The sequence below is a fragment of the Chroicocephalus ridibundus genome, chromosome 3, assembly GCF_963924245.1.
Source record: "Chroicocephalus ridibundus chromosome 3, bChrRid1.1, whole genome shotgun sequence".
Taxonomy (NCBI): domain Eukaryota; kingdom Metazoa; phylum Chordata; class Aves; order Charadriiformes; family Laridae; genus Chroicocephalus; species Chroicocephalus ridibundus.
In genome coordinates this window covers 60,724,011-60,736,968 of record NC_086286.1, presented here as the reverse complement: position 1 = coordinate 60,736,968, position 12,958 = coordinate 60,724,011, and the positions used below count along the sequence as shown (strand labels likewise).

The 12,958-nt window shown below is 42.3% G+C and overlaps 1 protein-coding gene across 3 annotated transcripts in view; it reads right to left on the bottom strand.

Moving 5' to 3' along the window:
* The window catches only part of TIAM2 (TIAM Rac1 associated GEF 2), a 92,386-nt gene that overhangs the window by 40,145 nt on the left and 39,283 nt on the right, over positions 1-12,958 (bottom strand). For 2 of the 3 annotated variants that reach the window (XM_063329364.1, XM_063329365.1), the window contains exons 12-13: positions 12,481-12,573; positions 11,152-11,412 (exon numbers count right to left, since the gene is read on the bottom strand). In XM_063329364.1, coding sequence (XP_063185434.1) covers positions 11,152-11,412; positions 12,481-12,573 — 354 coding nt within the window. Of the gene's footprint in view, positions 1-7,436; positions 7,578-11,151; positions 11,413-12,480; positions 12,574-12,958 lie in introns of those variants that run through there. The other variant, XM_063329368.1, reaches the window with a different exon arrangement.

Below are 12,958 nucleotides of genomic sequence, written 5' to 3'. Positions count from 1 at the left end.
AGAGCATGACTGGAGATACATAAAGGAGGTGCAGGATGACCTTGAAGATGGAGCTGCAGTCCCAGAATGAAATCACATAGAACCAAGTTTCAGGAAACAGTAAGAACAATTCCTTCTAGAAGCTGTGGCTCATCAGTTGGAAGCACGAAAGGACGAAAAGTGTGGAATTGTGGAGAAGGGGTTAACACGCAGTTGTGAGCTAGAGCTACTTAAGCAATAGTCAAGACCAGCAGATACTGATCAGTTATAACACTGGCCAGGAATGTGTCTATGCTGGCAAGTAGAAGACTGGCTTTCGACCACCACATGAATGAATTCCTGGAACAGGCTTACCTGTGAGCAAAGAATGCAAACAGTCTATTTTGGAATATTTAGCATATTCCAAACATGCAATATGATAAACCTATCAATAGGGTTGTTGAAAGCCTCGACTAGCAGAGGACTGGACTCACCGTGTCTGGAAATTCCTTCCCATCCTAGGTTCCTCTGTCACCAACGTAACACAAATATTACATAGATGCCTAAATAGAGCTGTACAGGCAAATAGATGGCTAGAGGCCTCTGTCTGTTTTGTAGAGCACAAAAAATACTTTAAGTTTCATTAGTGCTGGTGTGTGAAGTTCCTGGCAAAGAGTGTCTATGACTAAGAGAACACTTATATCACAAGTGCACATTGGTGAAGAAGCCCCAACAGTTTTCCAACACTCTAGTCACTCGCTGATTCCAGCTCAGATGTTCATTAACAACTCCAGTGGTCACGCTGCTACAAACTGATAGTTGTCTTGTTTGTAGTTCTCTGGCACTTGAAAGGGAAATGGGGCTCTCAGTTCCTGTCTTCTCTGCTGCAGTTTTTAATCTGCAGTAGTTAGACACTTCAGATATGGACACACACCCCCTCACTGAGCTTCAGTTATGAAGCACTTGGTCTAGTCTGTAAAAGACAGATACCCCGATCTCAGATCAGAGCAATTGACAGCATTTTTAAACACTGGTATTGTCCAGTGATTTCAGATAGATGTTGCAAAGCAGCAGTAAAGTGGGCATCAACTTATTTCTGAAAATACTAATATGAATTTTAGCTTGAAAAAAATAGGATCCAAAATTATAAGGAATTACAGGAGGTCCAGTCTACCTAGTAGGAAAGAACATATTCAATATTTTCCCTAATTCCCAAGTGTTTTAGAAACTGCCAATAAAACACAACATGGCCAATCTTCAGCATGTACAATATTCTCCCTCTCCCCATTACAGAGAGTTTCCATAACACGGTGCATGGTTTAGATGGAAATGAGATATTACATTTGGGTAATAAAGTTAAGCCAGGTGTATGGAAAGCTGCATTTTTCATTGTTGTGTGAATTCTCCAGACTGATCAGTTAATTGCGATAAGCTTGCAGTTCCCATATTCTTCTAGCCAATGTTACTATCAAGAGAAAAGCAAGCTTCCAAGAGAAGATAAAAAATATTTCCAAAATCCCTGTTGCAAATAATACTGAAGTCTGAGCCAACTCTCAGAAAGGCACAAAGCCTTGGTGGTCTTAATGCCTTCAGACTCACTGAAAAACAGGGAGTGGTAGGTGAAGCATTCCAGCATTGCCTGGAGAAGAGAAGTATCAGTGCGGTGAACTCTAAAAATGCTCCCTTGGAGACCAGTGCTCGTAACTTCAGTTAAACGGTTCAGCCTGGCAGGTAGCACGCATGTGCTTATTTCTTTTGGTTCAATACAACTCAATATATTTCAGGTTTTCAACAGTATATTTACTTTTTTGTAATGAAGTTAAAAAATAGGTATGTAAGCATTTCCTTCTGCCTCCTTTTCCTTTTTGAAAGACTTCAAGAAATAGCTTTCAAAAAGTAACAGTTGATCCAAAGGAATTTATTGAATGGCTTTCAAGAGACATTCTCACAACCTCTGTTAAAGACGGCATCCAAGTTTCACCAAAGAGATATGAAAGGTTCTGGGTTCACTAGTTCAGTTATTCATAACTCTTATGTCTTGCTTATGCGAGGATCAGGCCTTTCAGTTCTCTGGCTCATGTTATCCCCTGGGATCAGCATGGAAGGGGCACCCAGCAGCTAGCATCCAGGACAGGGCCCATGCAATCTCTGCAGCCCTTTCAAGTTCTGTCTGGGTTGCAAAGAACACATTAACTGTGGTCAGGAAGGAGAAAAGCAAGAGAGTTTTGGGAGGAGAAGACAAACTCCCATGAAAGATTCATTAACTGTGCCACAACAGCCATTTGTACTGGAGAAATTACTTGTAAAAGTGAGGAGGGTCTAGAAGACAAGGTGTGGGGATAAAGCTAGGTAGATTTAGCAAAGCTGCGATACAAGAGGACACTGGAGGTGCTCCTGGGTTTCTGTCATGAAGCCCCAGGTCTGGAAACATCAGGAGATGTTTGGAGGCATACAGTTCTTCAAGGCCTCCACGGAAAAGCAGGTCTTTTCCTCTGAACCCTCTTCAGACAGAGAAGGATGATTATAAATTCAGTGATAAGTCAGTTGAAAAAAATTCAGAGCACATAACACAAGGATGGTCAATCTCAAGTGACATGTGGAGAGCTAATTTTCACCTAGGAAAAGTGCACTGAAAGGTCCTACTTTACCTCAAGCTGTTGATCTGTTTCCTCTGCGTGTCACAGCAGCAAATAAATAAACATAAATAAATAAATTTTTCGCACTCTTATGTCCTACCAGTACAAGCCTCAACAGATGAAAAATGGCTGCTACAGACTGAGTTTATTCACGAGGAGTTTTTACAGCTACATTTGATTTCTAGACCAAAAAGTTGTCCCCAGGTAGCGTCTGCACTAAGGAAACAGACCTAAGAGAAGGCAGGTAGGCTGCAGCCACAGGTGAGAAATATCCATCGAAACACGTCATATCCTCCACCACTTCAAGCTGAAAGCCAAAGCAATTTGATTCACCTTTCACCTTCCTTGGGGTTCTCTCTGAATCTGGGCAAACAACTGAGGTACCACAGACCCAAAGAGCAGATTCTTATTAATCTCCAGTGAATTTTTCCAAAATTATGGGAGTGCTCATGTTAGCTCAATGCAGTAATTTTAAATGGAATTTATGTAAGTTTTAAACTATTGCACGGTGCCAGTTCAGTTGTTTCCCCACAGCTGGTACGCGCAGGCATTACTATTTAAGCATTCACACTCCAATGCTGAAGTAAATTCAAAACAATTCGCAGGCAGTAACTGTGGTTATTAACGGGACATTGATTTACAGCTTTCATGTTGCTTAAACCAACAGTTATTAGAAGATAGTGAAATACTAAATTTATTACCGATTCAAAACCCCCTTCCTCTTTTTGCCTAGGAAATTTTCAAGCTCTTCTGAAAGCCTCTGACCTAACTTTGGATACCAACTAGCTCAAATTCTCATTGCTAAATTAACACAACCTAAATCTACTAATACAAGTAACTTCGGATTCTAGAAAACTAAAGTTAAGCATATTAGAGACACACAAATAAAATGCACTGGATTTTAATAATTCAGAATTTTTTTAATCTCTGCAAGATATTTTGGCTTTTATCACTTGTTGTTTTCCTAGACATTTTGTAACCTTCCTGTAACCATGGAAGGTACAGTCTCAGCTTAGCTTCAAGGCTGTAACAACTAACTCTTTGGCATAGCTAGAAACTTCATTCAGGAATTCATTCAAGATGTTAAATCTGTAAAGAAAATTAGCATACAGCTGTCATAACATCAGTCTTCCTAGACAGGGTTCTTAAACACAAAATTAATAGATGTCTGTCACTGACAAGACTAATTGTTACCAAACAAGACACGCAATTACAGGCCAGACAAGAAGGTTCTTCCCTTCATGGCCCCTCTCATCCATATGTTTTGGCTTCAGGGAGCAAACTAGGGAACATCAGAAGGTGCTCTACATGCTTCCTGAAGGACAATGCAACCAGGCTGCTTCTTTTTGCAGATCTGATACTGCCTAGACAAAGAGAAACTCATATTTCTGGCCAGGGCCTGAAATGCTCAAGCAGGACAAGTCTCTCTCCTTTGTCTTCATCCTTCAGTGAGGAAAGTGACGCTTCTCTTCTTTAAACACTCAACATTTTCGTGTTGAGAAAAAGCCAGGGTGTTCATGAAAATATTCTTGTATCGTACAGCTTGCTTAAGACATGTTGGGCCGCATGCTGAACAGTGGCTTAGCTCCAGCCAGCCACCTACTTCTACAAGTGTGACTTTCTGTAGGCTGCTTTATGCTCTCTTTTCTTTTCTTTTTTCTAAATATCTGCAGAAACGTTCTGCTGGAAGCTGGAGCATAGTCCTTTAGATCCCTTGGGAGTTCCTTTGTCAGTTCACCGTTCATCGTGAAGCAAAGTAATTTGACTCATTTGCTAATTTAGTAATCAATAGGAGATACAAATTAGCAACACAATAGGAAATAGCTGCCTGCGCTTCTGCAGCAATGCCTGATTAGCCCCTGCACGCCAATGGTATGTTTTTATAGGGTAATTAAACTTTCTAAACTTTCTCTGTCCATGTATCTGCCAGTCAGACAACTGTTCAGGCTTTTCAGTTTTAAGCTTAACACTTCACACTGGCTTCTCAAATTGCTACCTAAATACTTTCATTTCTTAAGTGCACAACAAACGCCTTCTCAGATACATTCTCACTGGAGGCCAGTGTTAACCATAGCTAGTGCGTCACCCTTCTATTCCAGTTCAACAACTGGAGATGTGTGGCTGTGGTACGGAGCAGAAAACACACCGCAGAGCCCACGTTGGGTGGCCACTGTCCTCCGCAAGTGTCAGCAAAGGCTGCAGCCCACTGCTGCCCTTGGGTCTTCCAAGCCCGGTCTGCTGGACATGCAGGGGTGCTGTCAGTAGCTCCTCTCCTGGTTTCTGCTGCTACTGCAGGATTGCTTACGTAGGACGGCTTTGGCCGTTCTCAAAGGTCACCTGCACTGAGGAGAGTTAGAAAGCCAATGGAGCTGACCCTGCCCAGGTATCAATTGTACCACCTTAGTGATTCATTTTCTCCTCCATCTCAGATTTATAGGCACAGAAGTAATGAAAACAGAAAGGAAAAGGCGGGGCGGGGGGGGTGGGAGGGAGAAGTTACTTAATAGTTTAGTAAGAATTTGTGGATGGCTTAGACAGTTTGGTTTTATAATTACTCAACCTACCTTACCTCTGTGAAACACAGAGCATCTCCTGTTTGATGTGTTTTAAGTTATGCCTAAGGCACTGGCCTATATGTCGATGTCTCTAACTTTGTTATCATTAATAAATCTCCTTGCTGTCCATATTGTCACTTTACGGAATTCAGTAGGACAGGCAATGCCTACATATTGTCACTGAGCCAGAAGGTGCAGCTCCCACAGGGTTTAATGGAGTTTACACCAGGAAAAAACTATTTGGCCCACTGACTTCACAGGGATTAAATCATCACATCACTTAGCAAAGCAGAACAGAATGCTCTTTCAGTAGAAAAGCACAATGAAGAGCATTTAAGGCTGTCCCATTTTATAGCATAAACAATCTCTTAATTTGCAACATACGCATCTAGCAGGAAGCTAACAGGACAGTTTGTCAAGTGCCAGCAAGAGCTCATTAAACCACCACTCTTGGGAAACACTCCGTATTGCAAAACATGCAGTAGGCAACGAGTGCTCCGATGGATCCAGCTTCTGAAGAGGCAAACGCTTTCTTTGAATTAACCTCTACACTGCTACGGTCCCAGGTATTGTCGCAGGCCAGACCTAGTCTTTTCCCAGTGATTCACAGGAGCACAGGACAAAGACACTTGTGTTAATGGCACAAACGGCTGGAGTGGGAGCCAACCTACCACGGTTGTCCAAGATTACTGTAAACACACACCTCACCTCTGAGCTTGCTTTGATGAGCAGCCACTGCATGTCTCATCACATCTACGTGGTTTCCTGCTGAAGTAAATTGGGTAATAAGTGAAAAAAAAGAAAACCCAGCAGAGTTATCGATCTTCAGGCAGATAAGCAGTCACGCTGCATAGACAACTACACGTCGACGTTAAAAAGTGGCACTGCTTTTCTAGCGCACTGCCTCACACCACACAGAACTGCCAGATATCTGGTATTAGGTCCACCAGGCAAGAGGGAGCCATGTGTGCAGAGCTGCACAACGAACGCAGATCAGGGCCTAACTCTAACAGGACTGTGGGTGTCCTCAGGACTCGGGAAGCTAAGACGCAATGTTCACCTCTTTTGAGCTTAAAAGAGTTTCCTGTGAAAGAATAAAAATAAATTTCTTTCATTCCTCACACACACAGTGCAATGAAGGCCATGCCCTACAGCACGATGAAGAGAATTTAAACGTCGAAACAGCTGCTAGGCAAACAAACAGGACCTGATTTGGGAAGAACTAAAAGTAGAAGTTATTTTAGAAATGTTTTTCATTTAAGTTTTACTTTTACTTTTGTTTACAAATGCTTTGAATGTAACGTTAAAAGACGCTTACGAAATGCTTTAAAAATGATGGGCAAACAGTGACGAGCAGTCCGAGCCAGTGCTCCTGGCACGGCCCCCAGCTGCTGGAGGCCACAAGGCCACCACATCCTCCTGACTTTATCTCTTTTCTTAAGCGAGACACACAGGGCTTTCTGGTATTCAGGCTGGGCTGGGGCTGGAAGAGGATGCAGGGCGTGCTACCTGGAGAGGTGTGCGCAGCGACGTTGCGTACAGCCAGCTGGCTGCAAGGCCAACCTCTGCCTCCCTTTTCCTCCCTCAACTTGGTGGTATCTGGTGAAGCTGAACCGAGCAAAGTTTTTTGGAGAAGCTGTGAGTTGCAATTACACTTTACAGAGGCATCTAAACCATCTAGCGAAGTGTACTTGAGACGGAAAGTACTTTAGAATTGAATCCAAACCAATTATTACGACCACATTTTTAGAAAGAATTTAGTCACATCAGAATTAAACTTGTGGCTGACTGATGTGCTCGGCTTCTGTGTACGCTTACCAAGATTAAAATCAGAAGCAGCTCATGTCTTGGGAAACAGAAGAGCCACTTCCCATGTGAAGGTTCAAACCACTGATCCTCCTCCTGAAACAGTTACGTTTTGCAAAAATATCTCAACGTTTAGCAGATCAGGAGCTGAAGTGTCATTGCTCCTCTCCAGCACACATCCCAGCTACTTGTCAAACAGCACAAAGCCTGACCCTCTCTCTCTGATTCCAGCCATGCTTTATACATGAAATTGCTTTATCAGGAGTGACTCAAACCAGCATGTCCCAGACTACGCTGCTGCCCGGGGATCAGCGCAAGAGGTGGGAAAGCAGAGGGCAAAACCCATGCTCCAAGATGGCTAGAGAAGTGCTCTGCAGGAAGGCTGGCTGAAAGAGAGCTTGCTGCCTCTCACAGTAACTCTCCTTGCAGCCAGCCCTCCAGGGGCACCTGCCTGCTCCCCACTCCTCCTCCTCCTGCTTACCTGGCTCTGGCCCTTCTCAGACCTCTGCACCCGCCGGTTCAACTCACTGAGTTTGCAAGGGGGAGGAAAAAAGACAGTTTTCTCCTTAATTAGCTTCATCAAGGGCTCCAGCAAGTGCTGCTGCCAGCACAGGGGCGGGACAAATGCTATGGGGCTGGAAGGGAGGGTTAAGGCAGTGCAGGGGAGGAGGAGGAGGAGGAGCAAGCCTCCCCCTTGTCAGCAGCACCCAAGCCTTCTTCACTGCTCCTGGGACCACACCTCTAGAAAGACGGGCCAGACAGGAACCCAGACTCCGCACAGAAGGTGAGCGCCCTACCCCAAAGATGAGGAGTACACAATGGGGAGCAAAGGAACAGCACATGCATCTTTATTTTTTTTCATTTTCCATTTTTTTTAATGGTTTCTTTCCCACTTAGCTCTCTAACCCTCCCAGATGAAAGTGTTCCTTCATGGAAACTTGCTAAAGCATATCTAAACTGCCATCCTCCACTTTTTTCCTTTTCCCTTCTTTTAGTCAGAGAGATCTGTTTACAAATTAGGGTTGATTTCAACAGTATCAGCTAACCAGAAATGACATTTTTTTTGGCAAAACCCCACTTGCTGGGGGGAAAAAAAAAAAAAGATTGCCCAACTCTGACAGCAACTCACATACTGCAACGGGTTTTCACACCTACTAATGCCTTCTACCTCCTGCCTCAGCACTCTATAGATATACCATTAACCCACACAGCGTTGCCCTAAATATACAGTTTTCAATTATTGTGCCTTCTCTGTTGTTTATTCCTCAAATATCAGTGCCATCTTAAAATGAGGCATTTTTTTCCTCCACAGTTGTAAGAATTCCAGTCCAGTTCCCTCATTTTTTAATTCTACACAAACGCTTGTTTAATTTCCTTAGCACTGGAGCTTGGAGCAAATTTAGTTGGTCTGCTATTTGCTTTTCCACATTTACGAGTGCATTTTTTAAAAGTATTTCATCTCATTTCTTTTCCAGGATAAGCTTATTACTAGCCAAGTGGCTAAGCAGCAAGCACATAGCGTTGCCACGTGGGAGATCAAATGATATGACCACAGCAGGTCCAAAATACAGCTATGAAGGTCTAGCAACCTCTTGGAGAAAATGAATCACTGTCACACAAAATTCCCTGGGAATGATTTTTAGGAGTGGCAGAGTTAGCGGCTTTGGAGAAAGTCAATCACTTCCCTTCTGAACAGAAAAAGGCTGCCAAAGTTTGCCACGAGGTATAATTGGGTATCCTCAACACCGCAGAATACACAGGAAAAGGCATTCATCAGAGTTACGCTAAGCAGCTACAAAACTGTAAACAAATGTGGACAAACTATTACCCCCCAAGTAATATGAAGCCAGTGATTTAAAAGTAAATTCTGTTTTGCTCTCGCCTGGTGGTTGTCACCAAGCACCAGGCAGGGTATTACAGCGTGACTCAGTGTGTTTTCCAAGCACTTTGTTATTAACTCATTAATCCTCACAGTACTCTAGAAAGATAAATAGAGTAAGTTAATTTTTTTAAAAAAGTGAGGCAACAGGAGAAACATTAAGGTTTTTAACTGCAGGTATGTACCTTGAGCCAAATTGTGCTTGATTTTTTGAAGGAGTCCCCCTCCGCTGGCACTAACTGACTTCCAAAGGCACTGCCTTGGAAGAACAGGCTCATCATGGGCAAGAAAATGTCAGAAATTATTTTTGAAAACTGTAGTCTTAAGAGTGACTCACTCAACTCTACCAAAGGAGACAGAACAGTATTGAACACTGGATGTGAATTTAAGAATCTCTGGCCTCCCAAATCCCTGCTTGGAACATTAAATAGCCCCTCTTCTTATCTAAAATCTTATTCAGTTCTTGAGTGAGTAACAGGACATAGAACAGTTAAACCCTTTATGATTATCTATTAATTCAAAGTAATGCCGTTTTCTTCTGTTTCCATTTGAACTCGATCAGATACTAAGCACTGAATTCAATAAACATGAAAGTACTTTCCCCGAAGCTTAATTTAGAACTATTTGTTCCCTTTCAGAATAAAATAAATCTTCCTTAGCTGCTTTTAAGCAGAAAAGCAAATATACTATGTCCCTTTATCCACTAGTGCTTAGAATATAATACGTACTCCAGTAATTTCCTATTATAATGGAATATTTGCACAGGTTGCAAATTTATCCCAATGGAATGAGGAATCTAGTGAATGGACACATACATTTATTATACGGAATACTCCAGGTAATGCTGGCCTATGATATCAAGCCAACAAGCTGAATGATAGGCCTGGTATAATTATGTAATTAATTAGCTCTATCATAATTTTTGTTTTATGACACTAACTTTTATGTGCCACTAGTCAATTTAATGGCATTTTAAATTGAAATAAGGCCCCTGAGAGAGATGCTACTTACTGTATCACAAATCTTGTATTCAGATTTCTTTTAATTTCAAAAGATGACCTAATAAAATTGCTTTATAATTGAATCCCTTCTAACAACTTCTCCTGTGCGATTCTTTTTCTTCTCCCATTTTTAATTACGAAAAAAATTCCAATCAGAAAACACTTGCCACCGTAATTACATACAAAAACCAGCGGTCCCTTTTTGTCCCTCTTGCTGCTCTCCTGGCACAGCAGTGCGCCCTGGCTCGCTTTCCTGCGGAACTTTACTAGCATCCCCCAGAGGTGCAGTGAGGAAACTGCATCTTGTACACTCCAGAAACTAGAGTTAAATTTGCTTCTGTCTTCTTTGAAATACAGTCAAGGCGTGGGAAGGAAGTGGAGCAAATCCCCACGTACTTTCTATTTCAGACAGGTATTTACAAGTATTCTGGTATCACGAGATGTATTTCTCGTGTGAAGCAAGATCGACTAAAGGAAGGGAAGGGTGACCACCGCTCTCCTCCACCCAGCTATGGCAGTACCCCTCGACGTGCCACCTCCTATTTCCAGCTGAAAAGGCAACCCAGCAGTGAGCATTGGCACCTGCTTTGGGACCAAGGGGCCGTGGTGTCATCCAGGAGCAGTCCTTACCAATGGAGGCTTTTGGCATCTTCCCTGCCTGGCGCTCCTCATATGGAAACCCATCAGGATCTCCCCCTGACACAGCACTGTTAGGATACGTCCTCCATTCGTTGCTTAATACAGTGGTATTACATTGAGTAAGAAATATGAGCAGACAGTAGCTGGTTTTTTGATAGGCTTTCTTCTACACAGTGAGCAACTGTATCCAACAGGAACACATTAATATCATTGGGTGGAAACAGAGCTAAATGACTCCTTTCTGAGGTGATGAGGATTACTATATTTAAGGTACTCTTAATGTATGTGGTACTTTACCATATGTAAAGCACAGTAAACAGAACAATACTTCTGCCTCTGAAAGCCATCACATCATTTCAACCACAGATGCTTGGGAAATGGATGTATTGGAAGTAGCCGAGATGACACAGAACAGTTAAGATTGATAATGCTGGATGGTACAACCAAACAGATTAAAAGAATATAATTTCCCAGCAGAAATAATCATATTCTGTTCCATTTCTACTTTCTAGAAAATAATAAAATAACAGACAGATATGGAGCATAAATGGAACTTAAACAGTTTGTACTTGGGTTTCTCACTGAAGCAAGCACAGAATTTTCAACATAATTGAGTTTTAAAAACCAGTGACATTGGAAGCGAGGTGAAAGTAATGGAACTACTGTTAACCTCTTACCATTTGCTGTGTTCTTTTTGAAGTTATCTAGAAACTCTTCCAGGAGCTGTGACTGGTTTGGAGGAGGCAACAAAGTCTTTGGGTCCCTGGAAATGTCACCATCTGACCAGGACGCACATAAGGGTTGCTGGGTCCCGTAATGGTTCATTCTCAGAGACAGCATTACGCTCCTCTCTGAAAACGATAACTCCATCTGTCTGAGTTCAAGATCAGACACAGCCTCTCCATTTATACTCAGGATTTCATTGCCTACTCGGAGCCCTGGGAGCACATGAAAGGAAAGAAAAAGGAGAAAAAAAAGAAAGAGGGAATATGAAATGTAAAGGGCCACAAACCAAACCTTATGCTGATTCACCTTTTATTTTTGTGGTTTTAATTCAAATAGCCTAATCCTACCACAAGTCCATTAGAATCAATTGGAGCTTTATTTGTGCTACAATTACGCAGATTGACCTCATGCTTACTTTGATAGATGTTACACAGAGTACAGCAATCAAGTTGTTTCCAAAGATGCTACAGAACTTGGTGGGTGGGAGGGCAGCACAACTTTCAAGAAGATTAGAATAGAGACACCTCTCACAACTCAAATACCCCCAGTGTACTGCCCCATAACACATATTTCATTATCTGGGAAGAACAAGGAGCTAGTCGCGCAGATCAAATCGTTCATGCAAAACTGGAAAAACAGCGGATGGAGTCTTTATCAGCTTTGGTATAAATCTAAACAGTGGCAACCGCTGCCTTTCAAGGTCAACAACCACCAAGTGGTCATTACCCTCAGGTAGCAAATGAAACTGTCTCCATTTCTCTGGGTTTGTCTCTCTGTTTTTCAGAGAGCAGAACACATGCGATCCTGCCGTGCCGATGAAGAGAAGCACGGTTTCTGAGCAGCGCAGTAGAGAAGGCGCTCACAGAAACATATGCAGAAAACTATTTTGGGGAGGGAGGCTACTTTTCATACTTTTCATTGCCAGCAAAAGTGGGAGTGATGGGTCCTGGAGACTGACCAAGACCGTGAGGTTCACCAGCGTGAGAAGAACTCTTTCTCCAGCCTGTTCCTCTGTGCTAAAGCACTTGGTCGGATGGCTGAACACAGACTTTGTCTCCAAGGGCAAACAAGAACTCTCCCCGTTATATTGAAAGGATAATTCAGTACTTTGTGTACATTATCTTTCCCAGTATCACATACTTTCCATGGTCTTCAGGAAAGAAAACTATGAACAGCAAAAGCCAAGAACCATTTCAGACAGCAGTACTAAAGCTCCTTCATGTTTTGGGACTTTAAAAAGATAATGAAGTACAGTATTAAACATAAATATGATATAATACCTTCCTTGTATGCCAGTCCATCAGGGAGAACATCACTTACAAATATACGGGTGAGATGCTGATTTTCATCAACTTGTGCTGTGACAGCAAAGCCTGAAGCAAAAGAGGTTTAAATCAGATAGATAGAATTTCTCGGAAACATTTCCCTTTTATTTTGTGTATTTAGTAGACTCTACACAACCAGAGTGAGGATACTTCTCGTGAGAACACACCCACACAGCACAGAGAAATTATCACATTGTTTCTCAAGGCATTGTGAAGCCTGGTAAAGTTAATAGGATTTTTCAGCTTCCTGGACATGCCATGCTGGGCCATAAAAAAAACAAATTACATTTCAAAAAAATATTTTCTACCTCAGTCCCATATGACATTTTAATAACACAGCCCATTGTTATGGTAAGAGTTCTGCAGTGTGTCCCTCAGACATAGAGGCATTTTAAACAGATCCAAAAACTGGAAACCCAAACTATAAAGCAGC